The 19344-nt window shown below is 48.1% G+C and overlaps 2 protein-coding genes across 3 annotated transcripts in view; one reads left to right on the forward strand and one right to left on the reverse strand.

Annotated features, from left to right (window-relative positions):
• IGDCC3 (immunoglobulin superfamily DCC subclass member 3) overlaps positions 1–5237 on the forward strand; it is a 99782-nt gene extending 94545 nt beyond the window's left edge. Inside the window, exons 11-14 of the mRNA XM_030497539.2 lie at positions 216–320; positions 1302–1440; positions 1904–2111; positions 2220–5237. Coding sequence (XP_030353399.1) covers positions 216–320; positions 1302–1440; positions 1904–2111; positions 2220–2360 — 593 coding nt within the window. The 3' untranslated portion in view covers positions 2361–5237. The remainder of the gene's footprint in view (positions 1–215; positions 321–1301; positions 1441–1903; positions 2112–2219) is intronic.
• A 390-nt stretch (positions 5238–5627) lies between these two features.
• The window catches only part of LOC115612790 (gonadotropin-releasing hormone II receptor-like), a 48584-nt gene continuing 34867 nt past the window's right edge, over positions 5628–19344 (reverse strand). For both annotated transcript variants that reach the window (XM_030497540.2, XM_030497541.2), the window contains 2 exons: positions 7604–7646; positions 5628–5719 (listed from right to left, as the gene is read on the reverse strand). The gene's annotated coding sequence lies outside the window, so the exon portion shown is untranslated. The remainder of the gene's footprint in view (positions 5720–7603; positions 7647–19344) is intronic.

Below are 19344 nucleotides of genomic sequence, written 5' to 3' on the forward strand. Positions count from 1 at the left end.
GCGCCTCAGCACCCTCATAATATCTCCCCTCTGTCAGTTTAAAGCCATTCCTTCTTGTTATGTCACTACATGCTCTTGTAAAAAAGTCCCTCTCCAGATTTCTTGTAGGAACCTGTAGGTATTTGACAGGATGTCATTTCCTAGAGAAACATCACATGGGGAGATAACACCAGTGATTACACCTGAAATGCTCTTCTTGTATCTCCTTCGAACAGATGCCTCAGTGGTGTATGAAGTCAAGCTCCTTGCCTATAACCAGCACGGGGATGGAAATTCAACTGTCCGCTTTGTGTCCTTGAGGGAAACTGTGGAGAGGACAGGTAAGACGGGACATCTTGGCCACTCCTTTATTTTCAACATCACAAATAATGATGGAGCAAAACTCTGCAGGGCTGGGACCGCCTGGTGCTGGTTGAGGTGGCTTCTCTGCCCCATGCTCTCCACCGTCCCCGTTGATCCAACCTGGTGACTTTTTTACTAAGGGTGAGGAGACCAAATGAACCTGTAATTGCCAGTTTTGTCCCCTAAGCTCGAGGTGAGGCCATGAACATGAATAAACCTCCGTGGATAAGCTAAGAGCTGCCACCCTTAGGTGAAACGTAGTGCACAGAGCATCTCTGTTCTCTTGGAGCTCTCCTGGATATTTCAACCTTCCCTGGCACCAGGAAGGGAGGAAGGATGCATGGCTTTGGAAAGGAGAAGGGCTGCAGAGCATGAGCAGTGCATTATGTTGCAGAAAAGGGGAAATCTCCAGAGGGAATCTCTAACTGATCACACCTTTCATATTCATCTATGTGTAAAAAACATTCTGCTGCTCTTGGAAGCCTTTTAAGCCTTCCAGTGGGAATATCTTCAAGAGACAGTTATTACTCTTCTGTCTGTGTTGGAGTAAATACTAATTTTGTTGGGATCTGTCTACTTGGTGCTTTCCACTGGTATCAGCCTGCTCTGGTATGGCGGTAGCCTCCCGCCTCCCACCTCAGACACAGAGGTTTGCAAAAATTAACATCAGAGTCTTTTTTGTTCATTAATAGTATCTAATAACAGCAGCCTGGGTAAGGGGCTGCCTCTCTGTGGACCTTCCAGTCCTATGCTTGTTGTGACTGCCTTTCTGGGGTGCCAGAAGCAAGGGAGCTGCTTTGGGAGGCAGTGCCCCCCTGGATCCCCTCCCTGCTCTCCTCTTTCCCATACACATCTCTCGGCACTGCCCAGGCTTCAACTTTTTATCTGGGCTCTCCGAAAGCTGGAGGAGCAATAGGAGAATAGCACCACTGACCCTCTCTCCCTCTTTCTTCTGGCAGTGCTGAATCCCCCGTGTGACTGCATGAAGGACGAGCAGAACAATAAAACCTCCACAACAGGCATCATCATTGGGATCCACATCGGCGTCACCTGCATCATATTCTGCATCCTCTTCCTTATGTTTGGGTACAGAGGAAGGTAGGGGCTGCTCATGCCATTGCTCACGAGGGGTGATGGTCCCTAATGCCATGTGGGTATCCCCACAGGGGTCTCGCATCCCTGATGTGATAATGGACTGTTTCCCATGCACAGTTTAGGGTGCGCATCCCAGCTCCCATGAATGCCGGCTGCTGTTTGCTCCTGCCTCCCTCCCAGACACAGAGACCTAATGGGCTTCTCCAAATACACCACATCAGCTCTGGTCCCCATGAAGGGATCTGGTGCTTCCCAGGAGTGTCACTATTTCTGCTCTGGCAAGCTTTGGCCCTCCCTGTAAAGCAGAGGCGTTTTAATGGCAGAAGGAAGAGATACGACTTTATAGGAGGGATTTAAGGAGTGAAGGGGCATAGCACAGGGATAAGGCAGACTCAGGCTTGGGGGAAGGAAGTGGGGGGTGGCACTGACTTTGCTCACCCTCAGGCTCCATCTCTTTACTTTTCAGGCTGCTGATGTGCAAAAACGTGCAGGAGCAGCTGTCAACACCACAGATCCCCAGGAGCCAGCGGAGCGCCACGGGCCTTGTCCTGAACGGGGCTGCTCGCAGGGACAGGGACGACCGGGACTTGAATGGAAAGCAGCTGGATATGAACGAGCTGGAGAGGTTATTCCCAGCATCCCTATCCCAGGAGCAGCAGGATAAGGGAATAACGGTAAGTCCAGTGGGATGGGAGCACCCCTGGGAAATGCAGACACAGCTGCATGTCTAAGAGCACTGGTGACCTGCCGCCATCATTGCATTGTCCCTTCTCTTTCTCCAGTCGGCTCCACCAGCCCCCCATGATGAAACCCAGATAACCACACTCCCTCTGGATGAGTTCAGCGTCATCGAGGAGCAGCCAGACCCCGTGGGCAATCCTGCTGCTCCAGCTCCCGACCACGGTCCTGCCAATGAAGGATAAAACTGCCAAGACTCAAACCCTCTTGTAGGAGTTACCAGAAACCAAACCCGCGGCTGGTGATGTCTTTACAACGAGTTGTCAATCTCAGGTCAATTGAAGATTTCTACGGTCTGATTGTTATTTTTTTGTTTTGCTTTATTTTTATATATATATATAAATATATATATATGTATCCAGCCTTTTGGAAACTCTGTGAAGTTTATCTTTCTGACCTCCCTCGGGCCTCTCGGTGTGTTTCTTCCGATGATGGCTTTATTGAGACTGGTCACGATGGATTTTCCCTGCAGCTGCTAAGTAAAAGACTCCTTGGCAGAGTTTGGCAAACTCTCCCGTCTCTGACAGACTGGGGATATGGTGGAGCCTCCTCCTCTTGGCATCTCAGACGTTTTCCTGATCAGCAGCTTTAGGATTGCTTTTTGGATCTATTTTTTATTTCCAGAAGACTGGATTTGGAGAAATCCTTCTGACTTGACTCCAAAAATCAAGGCCCAGGAAGGGTGTCTCTCCATGGATTTGATGATTTTGTACACTTTCTCTATTTCTCAGGATACTTTTTTTGCTGATTGACTCTAAATAATATGAAAAAAAAAGGAAAAAAAAAAGAGTGTGTGTGTCAAAGGATGCCTGCCTGAGGGCTACTGAAAGACTTGGACAGACAACCCGAGTGGACTCAGAACCTACCTCAACCGGAATGAATGTCTTCTGGGAAGCAGAGATACCTGCGTCTTCCTTCGTGTTCAGAAAACAAGTAGTGTAGCACTTGGTCAGTACAAGCTTGGTCCTACCTCAGCAGTCACGCTCTGTACCCGCTGCCTCGGTGGTGGTCTTGTCGTTGTTCCCATGTAAAGCACTTCCAAACCTTTGAAAGCAATGTTCTACCTCAAGCGTGATAGAAACTCGTGTGTGTGTGTGTGTATGTGTGTATCCTCTCCTGTCCCCCAATTCCTGCCTCTCCCACCCAGCCCCACACGAAGCAAGATGCTTCATTAGTGTTATGAGCTTTACTTTTAGGGCATGTAGCGGGGCTCTGGTGTGATTTTGTGTGGTGGAGATTTGTATCATGGTTTTTTTACTTTAAAGATTGTTGGGGCCATCACAGACATGTGGCTTGATGCCCCCTGGTTCACCAGCACCATTGCTTTGCAGGGCTGATTTGGGTGCTGGTGGTGGCTGCCTCAATCCACCCTGGGTGTATTTGGGATGGAGCAGGGCGTGCAGGGTGCTCAGATGCCAGCACTAAGGCCAGGGCACCCTCCTGGCCTGTCAGCATGCTGCCCTCCAAGGCTGATTCCCAGCAGGATGATTTATGGCATGTGCCAGCACAAGCAGCATAAGACACCCTTGGGAGGTGTGAACCTGGAAGTCACCATCTTACCCCTTAAAAGCCCACCCTACCATCAGGAGCATCTATAAGGAAATCGATACAGCACTTCCAAACCCCTTTGAGATGCTACTGAGCTGCTCCCAGCTCCTCCAGCGTATTTCCAGCTAGCAGGAGATCATCCAGAGGATGCATAGAGCTGAAAATGGCTCATTTCCCTGGGAGGGATGAGGCCAGGAGGGATTCCAGATGCTGAGGGCTGCTGGCAGCTGCCCCTTCGCCATGCCAAGGGTGGGCAGAGGAGCTCCCAACACCAAAGAGAGGGTTTGTGCGTGACCCCAAACCACCTCCAGGGACCAACCACCAACCGGCCTCCGTGGTTTTTGGGTTGTCCTGGCGTGGTGCAGCCTTGTGAGTCTGGTGTCATCCATGGGGTGTGATGGGGGCATGCACAGGGCACAGGGACCTCGGGCAGCCCTTTCCCCACTGCGTGCGTTGGTTAAAACCGGGCGAATGTGAAGGTTTGAACTCTTTGTATAGGTGGTGGCAAATCAAATGTCACCCTATTTGCAAGGACAAGTGAAAGGAATCAGGAAAGAAAATGAGTTTAAGTTTAAAGAAAAGTAATAATTGTATTTTTTTAAATGGTACCTGTGGGAGAGTCCCTTGTGTCAGAAACATCCCCCATCTCCTTCCCATTTGGCAATGGGGTGCTACTGATAACTGTGTAAATAATACAATACACAGGACCACAAGGCAAACATCTTCCCCTGTGCTGTGTCCTGGTGCTGGGCTGGGTTAGCTGTGAGCAGGATTGTGTCCTTCCAGATCAAATCACCCAGCTTGGCCCACGCAGATGTTAATGGCATTGACCTTGAGAGCAAGGAACACTTGAAGCTTGGTGTTTGTAGCCCTCTGCCGTTAAAATTCCTCCTCCTGTAGACATCATGCAGGTCAGAAGAAATGTGAAGGGTTAAATTTATGCATTAAGCCCCCACATCATAGCCTCTCCCCACCCCACCAAAGAGGTGAAACGGGACATTAGACCGATTCCTGCTCACCCCTACTGTGGGGAGATGCTCCTTTTTGCATGATGCTGGACCTGGAGGTGCGGTGGGAAAGGGACCACAGGGGGACAGCACTGGTTGCACCATGCGAGACCAATAGCACAGCCCATCCCATGGTGGGAACTGGAGGATGACGGGACTTGGAAAGGGCAGAAGGGAGGAGGAGATACCAAACAGCTTGAGTTATAACCTCATATCAAAGAAAACCCAATCTCCTCCTGCCATCCCACTCCAGCCCAGCTTTTCTTTATGTTGTTTTATTTTGTGTGTGTATCGCCGACGTTCACGTTGAATAAGTCCTGTTGCCAAAGTGAACACAGAATTTAGACTAGCTTTCAGCTCAGACTTCCTGGAGCTGTGAACATGCTATTAATTTAATATCATATTATTGTGATATTGTAATAGTAACAAGTATTTGTCACTACTTCCTTTTATTAAAGGGAAATGCTGTGCCATTTGACTAGTTGAAAGACAATAGTATGTCAAGAATAGAGCTTTTTCTTTTTGGTTTAATTATGCAGAAATGTGATGGCTTAAACCAGTGCAGATTATGTGTTGGTTTGAGACGGCGGAAGATGGATGTAAATCTTTAAAGGCTATTTTTTAGATGTTTAGCTTTTCCTCTTTTTTGGGGTTTCTTTTCCGCTCTTGTCAATCCATTGGGACCTAATGTAGATGATTGTGGCAGGTCAGCCCCGGAAGGGATGAGGCTCAAGTCTGGAGATCCAGCAGGAGGATGTGGTCTTCCATGGGTTTTCCAAGCCTCCCAAGTCCACAAAACTGGGCAAAACCCCCTCAGAATGGCACATTCTTGCTTTGTGCTGTGGAGTACCGGGAGCTGCCACTCGGCTGGAGAAGCAACACGTAACAGCGCCTGTTGCCATTCATCAATGCCTGAGCCAGGCCGGAGGCAAAGCTGTGCCAACTAAAACCTTGGGAGAACACCACCTGGAGTATGTCCGGCCTTTAACCTGTAAAACAAGAAGGAAAAAAGAACAAAAATAGCTTCTGTTTGGTTTCAGCATGGGGCACAGCTTCAAGTCTGTCCTTGGTTCAGCCAAACTGCTGCCCTGTGTTTGAGGGAAACCACAGGATTGTTATTCTGTGCTTAAGACACAGTTATACTTAGGTAGATATGTTGTACTTGGGTACGCATGTGCTTGAGTGGACGTGTTGTATCTGGGTAAACACGTCGTACTTGGGTAGACACGTTGTTCTTGGATGGATGTAGGACTGCAGGTCCCCACGTGCTGCCAGTGGTTTGGATGTGGTCTCACAGGTGTTAAAAACATTCTTCCCAGGTCTTCCATGAGCACGTACCCATTTTCATGGAATCAGAGGCTTCTTCAAAGGAATCACCTTTGGGCTTTGGCCGGGCTGTTGGTTGACAGGTTGACATTGCTGCTCTGGGAGCGTGTCCCATGCCGCTGGCAGCATCCCGGGAGGGATGAGCCCTCCTGAGCCTTGAGGCAAAGCTCTGCTGCACCCATGCAGCAAAGGGCATCATTTTATGTACCAGGACAGAGGGCTGAACCAGCCGGGCTGTCACCTCACACATTTAAGCAACAACTTGCCAGATTCTTTATTTCTTTTTCTTTTTTCCCCTTTTTCTAATGGAAGGAATTGAGGTTTTGTCTGGAGATAAAACCACTGGACAACAGGCAGGTGTTGGATCTGGTGCAAGCAACTGGCAACTGCCTGTGTTTGGGGTAGGAATCTCATCCTCTACTATTTTTCCAAGCAAATAATTCCACTGAATCAACTCCCTGCCTTTTCTGGGCAGATCCAAACAAACCCTCTCGCTTTCCTGGCTTACAGCAGAAAATTCCAGCTGAAATTACAGCAAGGAAGAAAGCATCCAAAAAGCTGATTTCTTCATGATTTTATTTTATTTTTGGTAACCCATAATGGGCACAACCTATTCTTGGAGCTCTCAAGTTTACCAGAGATGGCTGCTACCTCAGGGATAGTATCCACATTGTCTTTAGTTGAACAGGGAATAGTTTGATGCTGTGACAGGGTATTTTCATGCCGTTGGATTCAGGTATTTATTTGTCTACCGTTACCTTTCTTCTTCCTTGTTGTGTAAAGATGCTGATCTGTTGAAGTGCTGGACCAGTCTGGGAGTTTTTAAAGCTTCCACCCAAATTTGTACCAAGGGACTGTACATTTTGAATTGGCAATGTAAGAGGAGAGAAGCTACGGAGCGTTGTTGCTTCTGGATGGTGAAGGGAAGGTTTTTGCTGCCCGTGGGGCTGTTCCTCCAGGATAACCACCCCACAGCACCTTAGGGGGGATCGGTGCAGTGCCTGAGCCCTTTCTGAGCTGACTGACAGCACTGAAGTCTGGGAAGGTCGCTTAAAACAAAGGAAATTAAAAGCTTATGAAAACAAATGGCAGCGATGTGGAGGGAACTACTTAGTTACTGCATCTGTGCAAACAGTGTTTGGAAACCTATCCCTCCCCGTGCTGCACCAGTGGAGGCGGTCTAAAGATCCCATCTAGCAACGTGATGCCTGCTCATTTACTTCCCTCACCCGCCAAATTAAAAGGGAAAGGAAAAGGAAGGTGTCAGTTTAAACCTATAATTTAAGCCTACAGGGCTGGGGCTGTGGGCAGGGAGGTGGTTCTGTGTGAGCACCAGCTCCTGGTGCAGGGCCACGGCTCCAGAACCCACCGTAATGCTGGAAATCAGTGAAATGGCTCCAGGTTCCCTCCGGGAGCAGAGTCTGAGCCTCAGCATCGTGGAACAAGAAGGGACGGGGCCGGTGCAAAGCCCAACGAGTCAGGGAAAAGCCTGATTTCACGGGGCTTTGGAGCAGGGTCTTACTTACAAAGCAAAGAGGGATTTTTACCTTGATCATGTTTCCATCGTTTAAACTTGCAATATCTTTACATCTGTAATAAAGTAATAATAAAGACAGTGCTAAACCTTTGTCCCAGCCCTCTTTGGGAATCAGCAGCTAAGAGTACTATTAAAAACCCAAATTGCAAAGCACTTTTCTACTGTTTATTTTCTACCTTCCTTACTTTGAACTGTCTTGATGTTGAGATCCCACTGATCCCATGATTGTTAACTCTGTATAAAGGAAAAATAATAAAACAAAAACCTTTCTTTTTTTTTTTCTTTTTGTAGTTTGCTCTGTTTAGATTTTAGCCTGTGGCTACTTGTACAAGAAAAATAAAGCTAGAATAAATGAGCTCGAGTGGGTCAGCCCGAGTGGTGCTTTCTTTGTGCCGCAGCACGTGCCTGTCATGCGGAGGGTTGTGAATCTGGTTCCTCTTAAAGAGCAGCTTCTAAATGCAGTTGTTAAGGGCTGAGGGGGGTTTATTTTTGCTGCTTTGCTCATAAACCTCAGGCCAACTCACCAGCAAAGGATGGAGCATCAGGGGCTGCTGGTGGCTCTTTGGCAGCTGGGGAGGTGGTTGGGATGGAGGTCCCAGTACGATACCTCGTGCTTAGAGGTGCAATGAATTTCCAGTTAATCCTGGCTCTTGCTCGGCTATTGCTGCCGTCGGCTTTTCCCACTGCTGCCAATGGGGCATCACTTCACCTGGTGGCTCTTTGCAGAAGCCCCAGTTTAAAGGCAAGCTCCAGCCCTTTCCAGCCCAGCTGCAAACTGGTCTGCGATGGCTGAGGTGGGATGGGCAGTCCCACCTAGAAGCTCACCTAAACATGCAGAAGGGTTTGATGCCAGCTGGGGACGCAAAGGCAATCAGCTGCTGACACAGTAATCAACTTGCAAGTGGAGACTGGTGCGTGGGACTCCTTGGGAAGTCCCTGATGTCAGTGGCAAAGCAGAACCCAGCCCCAGCAGCCCCAGCACAGGTTGCTTTGGGAAATGGAAAACACCATTTATTGGTGAGTTGTCCAGAGGAACAGCCCCGTCCTCTCCTCTGCTGCTGCTCTCGATGCCAAAGAACAGTCACAGCGAAGGGCTGCGGGGAATAAATGAATGGGACCAAGCCCAGCAGCACTTTCTAAAGAGGGTTTCAATAAGCAGGCGAGTGAAGAGTCACTTCAAACAACACCCCGAAGCTCTAGAAACTGCTAAATTGCAGCACAGATTGTCTAAATATATACTTCATAATAAATACAAGCATAAAAACTGATTTTATTTCCCAGTGGCAACACAAGAGGTGAAGAAACAGATCAGAGCTAGCTCACTCGGGGGATTTTCGTGTAAGTTCAGTGGGATATGGTGCTTCAGATAGCAGCTGCGGAGTCGAGGTATTGTATAAAGCTTGTGGCTTTCATTAAAAAGGACTTTCCCTGCCTTCATGGCAATAAAAAAAAAGACTTGACAATATTAATCTGAAGTCTTAGAAACTAAGGAAATAAAACCCACAAGTAATACGTTTAAATCACTTTGATTTCGGCTGCTGGAAATACAAGTGGGCTCAAAAACCCCCCCTACTTGAGTGTTCAAACCCCATCTTTAAGAAAAGAAACCTTTTGATTTTGCACATTCAGATTGCTGCTGGAAACAGCTCATCTCTTCAGCTCATCATCAACATCTTTAGCTCCAGAAACACTAAACCAAAATTGAGTTGGGCACTTTCAGCTCCAAACGCTGGGCTCCTGCCTTGGAGAAGATATTACCACTAATGTCCTAGTTATAACCCTGCCAACACAGGGAGAATTTATAATATCCCATAAAGCCCTAACTATCTGAAAGGTCATTTTAGCACTAATACCGCCTGGGCATCCCCGTTCCGTGTGCTGACACTTTTATGAAGCCAGGTTTAATCCCAGAGCCGCTGCTGTAAAACCTTTATAGGGACTGTTTCTGCCTCAAAAAATAATCCTTAAAAATCAAGAGCTGGAACATCTTCATCAGTGCAGGCAGTCCCCCTGAAAGGCTGCGGTCCCCCCAGCCCCAGGTCTGAGCATCCCGACCCACTGCAGGCCTGGACCACGGGGTGTTTAATCCTTAACTCTGGGTCTCCAGCCTGTTATTCACAGCACCATCAGAGTCGCTGCCTTGGCTAAATAAGAAGCCTCCTAATTTCACACAGAACTATCAAACCCTCATCTTGCCCAGAAAAGCCATTTCCTTAGTGCTAAAATAGCTAAATTAGTCTTGCTCAGCGTCGTAAAGGAGCTTGTCTTGTTTATTGAGCGATAAATATAAAGGTACAGTAACTAAATTCATCAGTCCCTAAACACAGCCGCTGGGAACGGCCATTTCCACCATCCAATCTATGATTGCATGAATATTTCAGAGTCCTCTTTCCCTTGGGTCCTCGCCTTATCTCTGGAGCCTGGATATTATTTTCTGCTTTTCAGCTTTTTGGATGTATTGGAGGAAATGTCATTATTTGGACCTGGGTGGATTACAGTTGACTTTCCTAAGCCAATTTATATTGGCAAGCTGCTGTTTTTAAAAACCTCTATAAATCACTCCTATGAATTTTAATAATCTAATGTGGTTTCAAACATGCTCCTTTAATACGTGACACACTATTACAGCCGGCAATAGCTCCTTGGGTCACGAACTCCGTTTAACCACCACCTTCAGCAAGCGCCGCAGGGAGACGCACGATGCCCCCGCACCAAGCATGGAAATACCCCCTCTTGCCCCAAGGAGCTCATTGCAGGGATTGAGATTTAACAGTGTGCCGAAAGCACACCTCAGCTCACACCACCCTGCTGCATTTGATGGTGTCAAGCCCCAAATGCTCCTGGAGACAACCCTTGTCCTGCTGTGGGGCGTTGGGTACTGGGCATGACATGGTCACCACCAGCAATAATATGTTTGAGGCTGTTTAATTGATTTATTTATCTGAAACGTCATTTGGAAGATCAAGAATTTCCTCCCTTCTCTGCCAAGGCCCCATTTCCAAGGCAGAGGCGGGATCCAGTGCTTTGGGGGAAATCTGAAGGGGTTCTGGTGCAGAAATCACAGGGCAGCGATCAAGGCCAGGTTGGACACAGGGGCTTGGAGCAACCTGCTCTAGTGGAAGGTGTCCCTGCCCATGGCAGGGGGTTGGAACTGGATGATATTAAGGTCCTTTCCTACCCAAACCATTCCCTGATTTTCTGCTATTTCCCTTAATAAAGACATAAGACGTGTCTGGAGTGCGACCCCAAACCAGGATTCACAGTCCTAAGTGCTCCAGAAACTGCCCCATGCCAGAAGATAAGGCCAGGCCTCCTAATCACCTATTGAACTTTTAGTGAGCTGTGTCCCCATGGTGTGCAAATTATATTCATTTTCTTCCCATCACCATTCCAATGACTCCATGGCTGGCCATCAAGGGGTGTCCGTGCGGTGGAGAGTCACCTCCTGGTCAGAAGAAAGAGGGTTAAGAGGGATGGGGGAGTAAAATCCAGGGCAAAAAGGAGAACTTGGGAGATCTTCAATGAACCAAGTCATGCAGCATCTCCTGCAGTTCCTCTGGAGCAGCTGATGATGGGGTTTGATGCTCCAGTGGTGGTACTGGTGTTGTCCCCACTGGAGGGGTGACTTTGCTTGGCCATGTTGCCTGGTTTTAGTTGCACAGGACCAAAACAGAAGAATATGCACATCTGCAAGAAAGAGGTTCATTAAGGGAGGGCCTAATTGCAAGCAGGTGGAAATAATGATCCAGATTTTTTGGCTTCTGAAGGGCTCCCCAGCATGAGATGCAGCAGGATGGGGGCAATGGGATTCAGGGACCTCCCCAAACCTTACTGCTGCCTGTTTGGCTGCATCCAGCCCTGGAGGAGTTGCTGGTTTAACGTTCTCAGGAGAATTCAACATAGACCCAGTTTGTGCAGGGAGCTCACGAGCTTTCCAAGGCTGCCGCTGTGATGATTTACCCTGAGATGTTGTCACGTTCATCATTCATCTATTTCCTCCCATTCCTGTAACTTAACCTGCGACAAGACGACGTTGTAAGTGCCTGATTTCCCGAGAATAAATTACAGTTTCATAAATGGTATTTTGCTTCGCTGCTCAATTTGCAAGGGAAATGATGCCAATTGCTTTGTTCACAGGGTTTTACCCAGCATGAACAATACCATCCTCCACATTATTATATTTCTTTTAACCCTCAAGTTATTTTCGTATCCTGTATCACAGGGATACATGGAAAAGAACACGACAGCCCAGATGTTTTTGTATTATCAACTAACCACAAGCAGATACAAGGGCACACGTGCCTATAGACCCCCACGTACATCGATCTAGAGATGAGTAAGTCACACAGAGAGCGATCCACTTCCCAAAGAGAAAAGAATCCTTTACATTAAAAGTATTTACAGTTGCCACACGCTGGTTTAGAGCGCCCTGAGTGACTAAATACATGGGTGATATTTAAGATTTGGGGTTGGGAAAGCAGCCCCAGCTTCTCCCAGGGACCCCGAAGTTGCCCCATGGACACTGTATAGACCAGCACAGCCCCAACAGGATCCTTCAGCCCCATTGAAAACACTGTGGTTTTCACAGCAGCTTCATCTTATTTTCTTTTCTATGATGATAATAAAAGGATGAGAAAAAGCTAAAAAGCATCTTCCCAGCTATTCACATTTAATGCAGAGAGGTCCTTGCTGCTGGGGACAGCCAGGCCACTGAGGACACCCTGGACATGGGGCCACACAGGTCAGGATGTGCCACCATTAAAGCTCATAAATCCTTTCATCAAAGGAAGGAAAAGAGGACAAAAGTCCCTGCGTGTGAGATGGTGAATATTACAAGATCTGGTGAACAGCCCCTAGCTTCTCCCAGGACCTTTTTAACCTGCACTTTCTGGGGAGACCTTGAAAGAAATGAACTATCTGGGGAATATTTTGGATATTATTTGCTGTCCTCTTAGAGTATATGATAAAAAGTGAATGGAAATGCTTACATTTGGAATTGAAACCTTGTATTTGAGGTGCTTGTGCTCACCAGTGCACCAGGATGACTTTATGGAGCTCCATCTCCATCCTTTAACCTGGGCCACCCACTGGAGCTGGCTGGCTCCTTGTAGTTCAGCCATTGGTAAACCCTTTAACCTAAACCACCAAGCTCTGAATCTGTGTCACAGGTAGAGGCAATACTTACATTTCCAATAAAAATATAGAGAAAATATTTGTTTTCTTTTTCAGACATGAAAATGTGTTGAAATGTTGATGTATGATATGTTGATGCGTGATATGTGTCTATGTATCTCCTCCATTTCTCACCCCTCTCCCCTTGTCCTCCTGGATGAGACTCCAGGAAAGGTTTTTGCTTTTCCCTCTGAAAATGGATGTTTCAAGATAGTCCCAGACCCTCGTGGGCTTTAGATTTCTTCCAGCAATGAACAAGGATGAATTCCTGACCATAAACCCCATCACAAAACAGAATATTTGGCCAACCCCAAGAGGCAACATCAAAATCCCAGAGAAATGAAATATTTGCAGCCAGATACAGCAGGAATTGAAAGAAAGGTAAAGGAGGTTTGTGCAATCCCAGCACAAATCCATCCTCCCCAGCTTCCTGCATCGTAATGGGCAGACACTGATTTTATCAGACAACAGGGAATCCACACGGAAGCCACACTGATGCCCAGCATCCCTGCTGAGGACATCACTAGATTTTTACTGATGTGTAAGGAGGAAAACAAGATTTCAATCTAAAATTAGGAAGAAGTGAGGGTGCTGCCCACTGCAGGTACCAGGAGGATGGTGCCTGGTGCTGTTTCACCATTGCACAGGGCTGCTGGCCATGGCCATGAGCTGCAGGCTACATGGGCCGGGGCTGCTAATGGCTCTAAGCAGCTGCTAATTGATCCGTGCACTCACTGTAATTACGGAGCTGGATACGGTGGTAAAACACTGGCAGAGCATTAACTGCAGCGGGAGGAGAAATCCCAATCATGAGTTAATCGACCTGAAAGCCCCGTCCCCCATCACTGAGGATTCTCCATCAGACCAGGAAAAATCCAGGGTTTTCTGTGGAAAAGTGCTGGTTTCAGGAACATTTGATGGGAGGGAGGGGGCTGCTCTGCTCTTTTCATCTATTTCTTTGCATTTTGCCTCCAAACCTGAGCTGAGCCATTGCGCAGCTCCCTGCCTTTGCCCACAACAGCAGTCCCAAATAAAAAGCTGCCCAATGGAAAGCACTGGGTATCTTTGTAATTAATTAGACTTAACGACAGCCTCCAGCAGCATCAGTGCCTGCAGCCAAGTGTTGCAGGGTGTAGTATGAAGAGCTGCATTGTGCGTGCAACAGGGACCTGCTCCAGCCCTTCCTCCTACTGCAACTCATTTAATTACTCTAATTAAACACGTGCTGGTAGGTACTTATCGTGGTGAGGGATAAGGGGGAGCCCCCAGCTCCTGCCCATGGCCTCCCAGCAAGAACCCAAGGATGGAGAAGGGAAGGAGCAGGGGAAGGAGCGGGAGTTTGATGCAGGGACAGTGCTGGGAAGTGACAAGGTGTAGGAAGACAAGAGTGGTTTGTAATAACCTCCTGCCCTTCGTTAATGCTGCTGTCACAGTGTGGATGGGCGCTGTTCATTACAGCGAGTGGTGCACGGCAGAGCGGGGAGGAGAGGGGCAATAATTCCATTATTTCTCCATGCTTGCACCTCCCTAGGCTTCATCCTGGGCAGGGGCTGCAGGAGACCCATCCTGCTGGGACCAGGGGTCTCGGAGCAGCCGAAGGTCCCGGCCTGCTGCCTCCTGTCAGGGATCTGGAGCCAAAAGCAAAAGAGATGCTCAGGGCTCTGCAGCTGTTGATCCCCTCTGGAACCTGTGATGGTGCTACAGCAAATCCATGCCCCCAGAGGATCCACGTCACATCCAGACTGGGATGCACTTAGGGTGAGGAGGCCTCTGGGACAAGGAAAAGCATCCAGTACGAGCCCTTCTCTCCCACAATTAGCAGCCACAAACAGCAGGCAGGTACCGACTGATGGTGAACGGAGGGGTTTGCTCAACCTCATCTGCAGAGGCTTTTCCTCCCCCCTCCCACACCTCTCCCTGCATCCCTCCATCCAACAGCATTCCCAAAAGACTAAACACCTTTGGTTTCCATGGCAGCCTGATTTTCAATGAGCATCCTTCAAGTCCTAACCAGAAAGAAAGTGTTTCATAAACACATACAGGACACAGCCATCTCCCTGGGGTGAGAGTATCCTTCCCCCCAAAACTCGCACCTTCTGCCCATGCTGGTTTCATTTTGGTGCATTGATGGGAGCCAGCAGCCTTCGCTCCCGCTGGACCTGTGGGAAGGGGCTGGCTGGGAGCTGCTGCTTGCTCCCAGGGATGGAGTTTGCTTGTGGCCAGGACAGGGAATTGGGCTGCTTTTTCTTGGGGGCTTTTTCTTGATGCTTGTTGAGCATCAGGAGAAGGCACATGGAGGCTTCCCTCTGGAGGAGCTGCCTCTGCTCCAGCCCATTGAGCACGGACAGTGACACAACCCCAGCTGTCCCCTCCTGAGCTGTCCTGGGTACAAATCACCCTGTTCTATTTTGCTTATTACCATCCAATACTTCTCACCTCCCATTTATCACAAACCCAATGTTTTGCACACCCCCTGCACAGTGAGCTTTAAGGTCCCTTCAACCCAAACCAGCCTGTGATTCCATGCCACGCTGATGCACAGCAACCCAGCACTTCACTACCCCGGGACCCTTCAAAGATCCTCTAAAAGGCTCCAGGTCACGGAGCAGCCTCGGCCCCGGCTTTTCCCAGCCCGAGGGGTAATTGCCATCCAGCCGTGACGTTCCCTTTCACGGACCTCACCGAGCTCCCAGCCACCCTCCAGGCTTTGGCAAGGGCAGATATATGGCTGGAGCTCAGGGGGCTCCTAAGCACAGGTCACACCAAAACAATAGAGCTTTGTTGGAGGCAAAGAGGGAATGAAGCTGCGGTCAGCGCCGGATGCTGCCACAGGATTTACTGCCCACAGATGGGCTGATGGTTGTGATGAGGCATCGAGCATGGCCCCAGGGCAGCAGGGAATGGGGAGCAGGGAAGTCTCCCCTCAGCCGTGACCCTTGGTTTGGGTTTGGAACATGAAGCAGCATCTTTAGCTGCAGCAGAGGCTCCTCTCCAGAGGTCTCAAGTGGGGAAGGAACGGGTCCAACCCTTGGCTGAGGCTCCCTGCGCAGACTTGTTCCCCTTCCCACTGGGATGCCTATATCTGAGCCACCAGAGATGGGATGAGTCTCAGGCCAGGGTTTGTCCCCAGGGGGTTTGCTATTCCTCACCACATCCATGGGATGAGCCTGGCTGTGTGGATCCCAGTGTCCCAAATGGGCCTGGACCTCAGTTCTCCCTCACTAAAAAGAAAGAGGGATGCTGCCATGCCAGGAACGCATATTTATCAGATCTATTTATCCCAGAAGTTAAGGAGGAGCCACAGGGACATGGTAAAGAGCTTGTCCATGCACAAAGGGTGGCTGAAAGAGTAATGAAAGTAAATGCAGATAAAGATGCTGCATAGGATACAGTTGAGATAAAAGGTATTATCTTTTAGATACTTAAAGCAAGTTAATTTTAGCTCCTTCACTTTCCTGCTTTCGAGAGGACACACAATTCTTCATTAAGACTCAAAATCTTCAAGCACCAAAAAACCCTCAACTCATTTCCACTTGCCTACTGCCAGTAATGCCATCTGCATGTGGCTTCTTAATAGAGAAAAGCTTATTTTGCTAGTACTTCTGCAGAAACAGTGCAGTTTTCATAGCTGAATTTCAGACCAGCCTTGCTCCACCAGCCCAGTCACAGCACAGGGTAGCCCATGAGTGCTTGCAGCAAAGCCTCCAGCCCCTATGCAAGGCAGCTCTCTGCCAGGATAGAAAACCCATTAGAGCTGCCAAGAGCAGAAACACTTTGGAAGCCGGTAACATCATTAAATGAATATTCATAAATTATTTTGCTATATAAACAATATGAACATCACACCTTCCACCTTCAAAAGCCCATGGATTCATTACGAGCCCAGACTTCCAGAGAAGACAGCTCAGAGACTTCGGGTTATGTTTAAACTCAGAGACTTTATTAAACACCAGCAATATATTTATTTTAATAGAGTACAAAGCCTGGATTTGGCCACCCTAAAACACCACTCGGAGCACCGAGTCTCCGGATAACCCGATCAAACACAGCTAATGTGTGCAATATATCTTGGGTGAATAATATACAGCCACATTTCCTGCTCCATTTACCCAGTTTTAACTACACCTGACCCACTCTTATCCTAATAGAAAACGGCTGCTCTTCTCATTGCCCCATCCTCCACACATGTTTTTCTGATAATGACCAAATCTAAATCACTTCCCTTTCTCCCGAGTGCTGGGCACCAGCTGTCTGGTGACATTTAACTACAACCACTCCTTCTGCAGGACCTCCAGGTTAGTTCCTGGGGCTCTGGACCTCTATCCCTGTGTCCCATTTCCATCCTGCATCCAGGCATTGGATCTAAGGCATCAGGCTCAGTGCTGGGTCCTGTACTTGGGTCATAACAACCCCATGTAATGCTACAGGCTTGGGGAAGAGTGGCTGGAAAGCTCGATGGAAAAGGACCTGAGGGTGTTGATCCAGGGCCGAGTATAAGCCACCAGTGTGCTTAGATGGGCAAGAAGGCCAATGGCATCCTTGTATCAGCAATAATGTGGCCAGCAGGACTAGGGTTTGTCCCCCTGTATGCGGTACTGGTGAGGCTGCACCTCGAATCCTGTGTTCAGTTCTGGGCCCCTCACTACAAGAAAGACATTGAGGTGCTGGAGCGGGGCCAGAGAAGGGCAACGGAGCTGGTGCAGGGCCTGGAGCACAAGTGTGATGAGAAACGGAGGGGGGGTTTAGTCTGGAGAAGAGAAGGCTCAGGGGGGACCTTATCGCTCTCTGCAACTGCCTGAGAAGGTTGTAATGATGTGGGGGTTGGTCTCCCCAGTAGCAAGCAATAGGACAAGAGAAAATGGCCTCAAGTTGTGCCAGGGGAGGTTTAGACGGGACATGAGGAAAAATGTCTTCACTGAAAGGGTTGTCAAGCACTGGAACAGGCTGCCCAGGGCAGTGGTGGAGCCACCATCCCTGGAGGGATTTAAAAGACATGTAGATGTGGCACTGAGGGACATGGTTTAGTGGTGGACTTGGCAGTGCTGGGTTAACGGTTGGACTTGATGATCTTAAAGGTCTTTTCCAATCTATGATTCCATGATCCCAGCCCTGTGGGATTACCCTGCTCGGCCTCACCCAGGAGGTACACGGAGGAAAACTTGGGGAATGCCTCAGTTCTTGTTGCCACCAGCTTTACAAGCCAATGTCTCCACATCAGCTTGTGAGCAAGCACAATGCATCAGTTCATACCGAGGTGAGAGATTCCCCCAAATCTGTGAGCATCACCTCACAGAGCAGCTTGAGTTTTGGCAGGGAAGAAATCTGCTTCAGCAGTGGGTTCCCCCCCATGGAGCTTAGCTCGTACTGATCCATCGAGGTGGATTTAAAGCTTCCTGAGCAGCATGCTTAAATGGCCAATTTGACCAGAAAATGTGCTTGTTTCACAAGCACTGGCTGCTGGGAAATCACAGCTATATTTCATTATTGTTACTAATTGCTATAAAGTATTATGGGGAGGTGATGGCACAGGCAGAAAGAAATAGATACCATTTGCAGTATATTGACCCTGGAAAAAATTTCCTGAGCTTGCTTAAGGGGGCAGAAACCGGTGCTTGGTGCAAATAAATGAGAAAAAGCATTTTCTGAAGGAATTAGCACATGGCATGAGCAAATTGCAGCAATTGTCTCTCTCCTTTCTAAGTGCTGAATTGCCTCTATAATTCCCCATCATTTAGCTGCATAAATCTTGCACAAATAAACCAGCAATTTGCATATGCACAGAAAAGAAATTATAGAAACACGAGGAATGAAGTTATATTTTTCCTTCTCAAGCTGGAAATAAATATGCATTGCTTACTGCTGAAGCTGTGTTTGGCCCAGCTTGGAAATAAGAATTTAGGAAACCCTTTAATTTTTCAATAATAAATACATACCAGAGGATGAAAAAAAAATAATTTGTGGCATATGGAAGCCCATCATTTCTGGGTTGTTGCATTACGAAGTGCGATGGCTGCGGCGTGCATGGAATGGATGCAGTGTTATGGGCGATGCTGATGCTCTTGATGACCGTGGCTGAAGGATGGGTTGGGTGCCTCCAATGTGGTTTGATCCAGCCCTTACTGAAATAAATGGAGAGGCTTTTGGGGAAGCAAAAGTCTCTCGAAGGCAACAAGAATCTCACTTTTCAGTCCCTGAAATGCCTATTCATTGCAGTTTCTATGGAGGACTCTGAGTTCTTCACTACTACAGAAAGCTCAGATTCAAGCCCAGAAGTAATTAAATTATATCTAAATTACTGAGCCATAATGCACCAGCTGGCCTTAGACCCCATGGGTGGAAGAAGGCACCAGTGGGCAGCAGGCAATAGTCTGACTGTTTGTGATGGTGGTGCAGGCTTCCCAGAGGAGTAAAATAGCTGTTTCCGATTAACTCCCTGTGTGACTGATCTCATTCTGGAATAAGAGGGTGTTATTCCAAAACACCGTAATCCTCTTCCAAATGGCTTAATCGCATTCGAAATAATGTGCTTTTCTTCCAGAACATTCATATACAGGAAAATCAGGGGTGAAAATAATCAAT

This window comes from Strigops habroptila, chromosome 9, assembly GCF_004027225.2.
Source record: "Strigops habroptila isolate Jane chromosome 9, bStrHab1.2.pri, whole genome shotgun sequence".
In the NCBI taxonomy this organism is placed as follows: Eukaryota; Metazoa; Chordata; class Aves; order Psittaciformes; family Psittacidae; genus Strigops; species Strigops habroptila.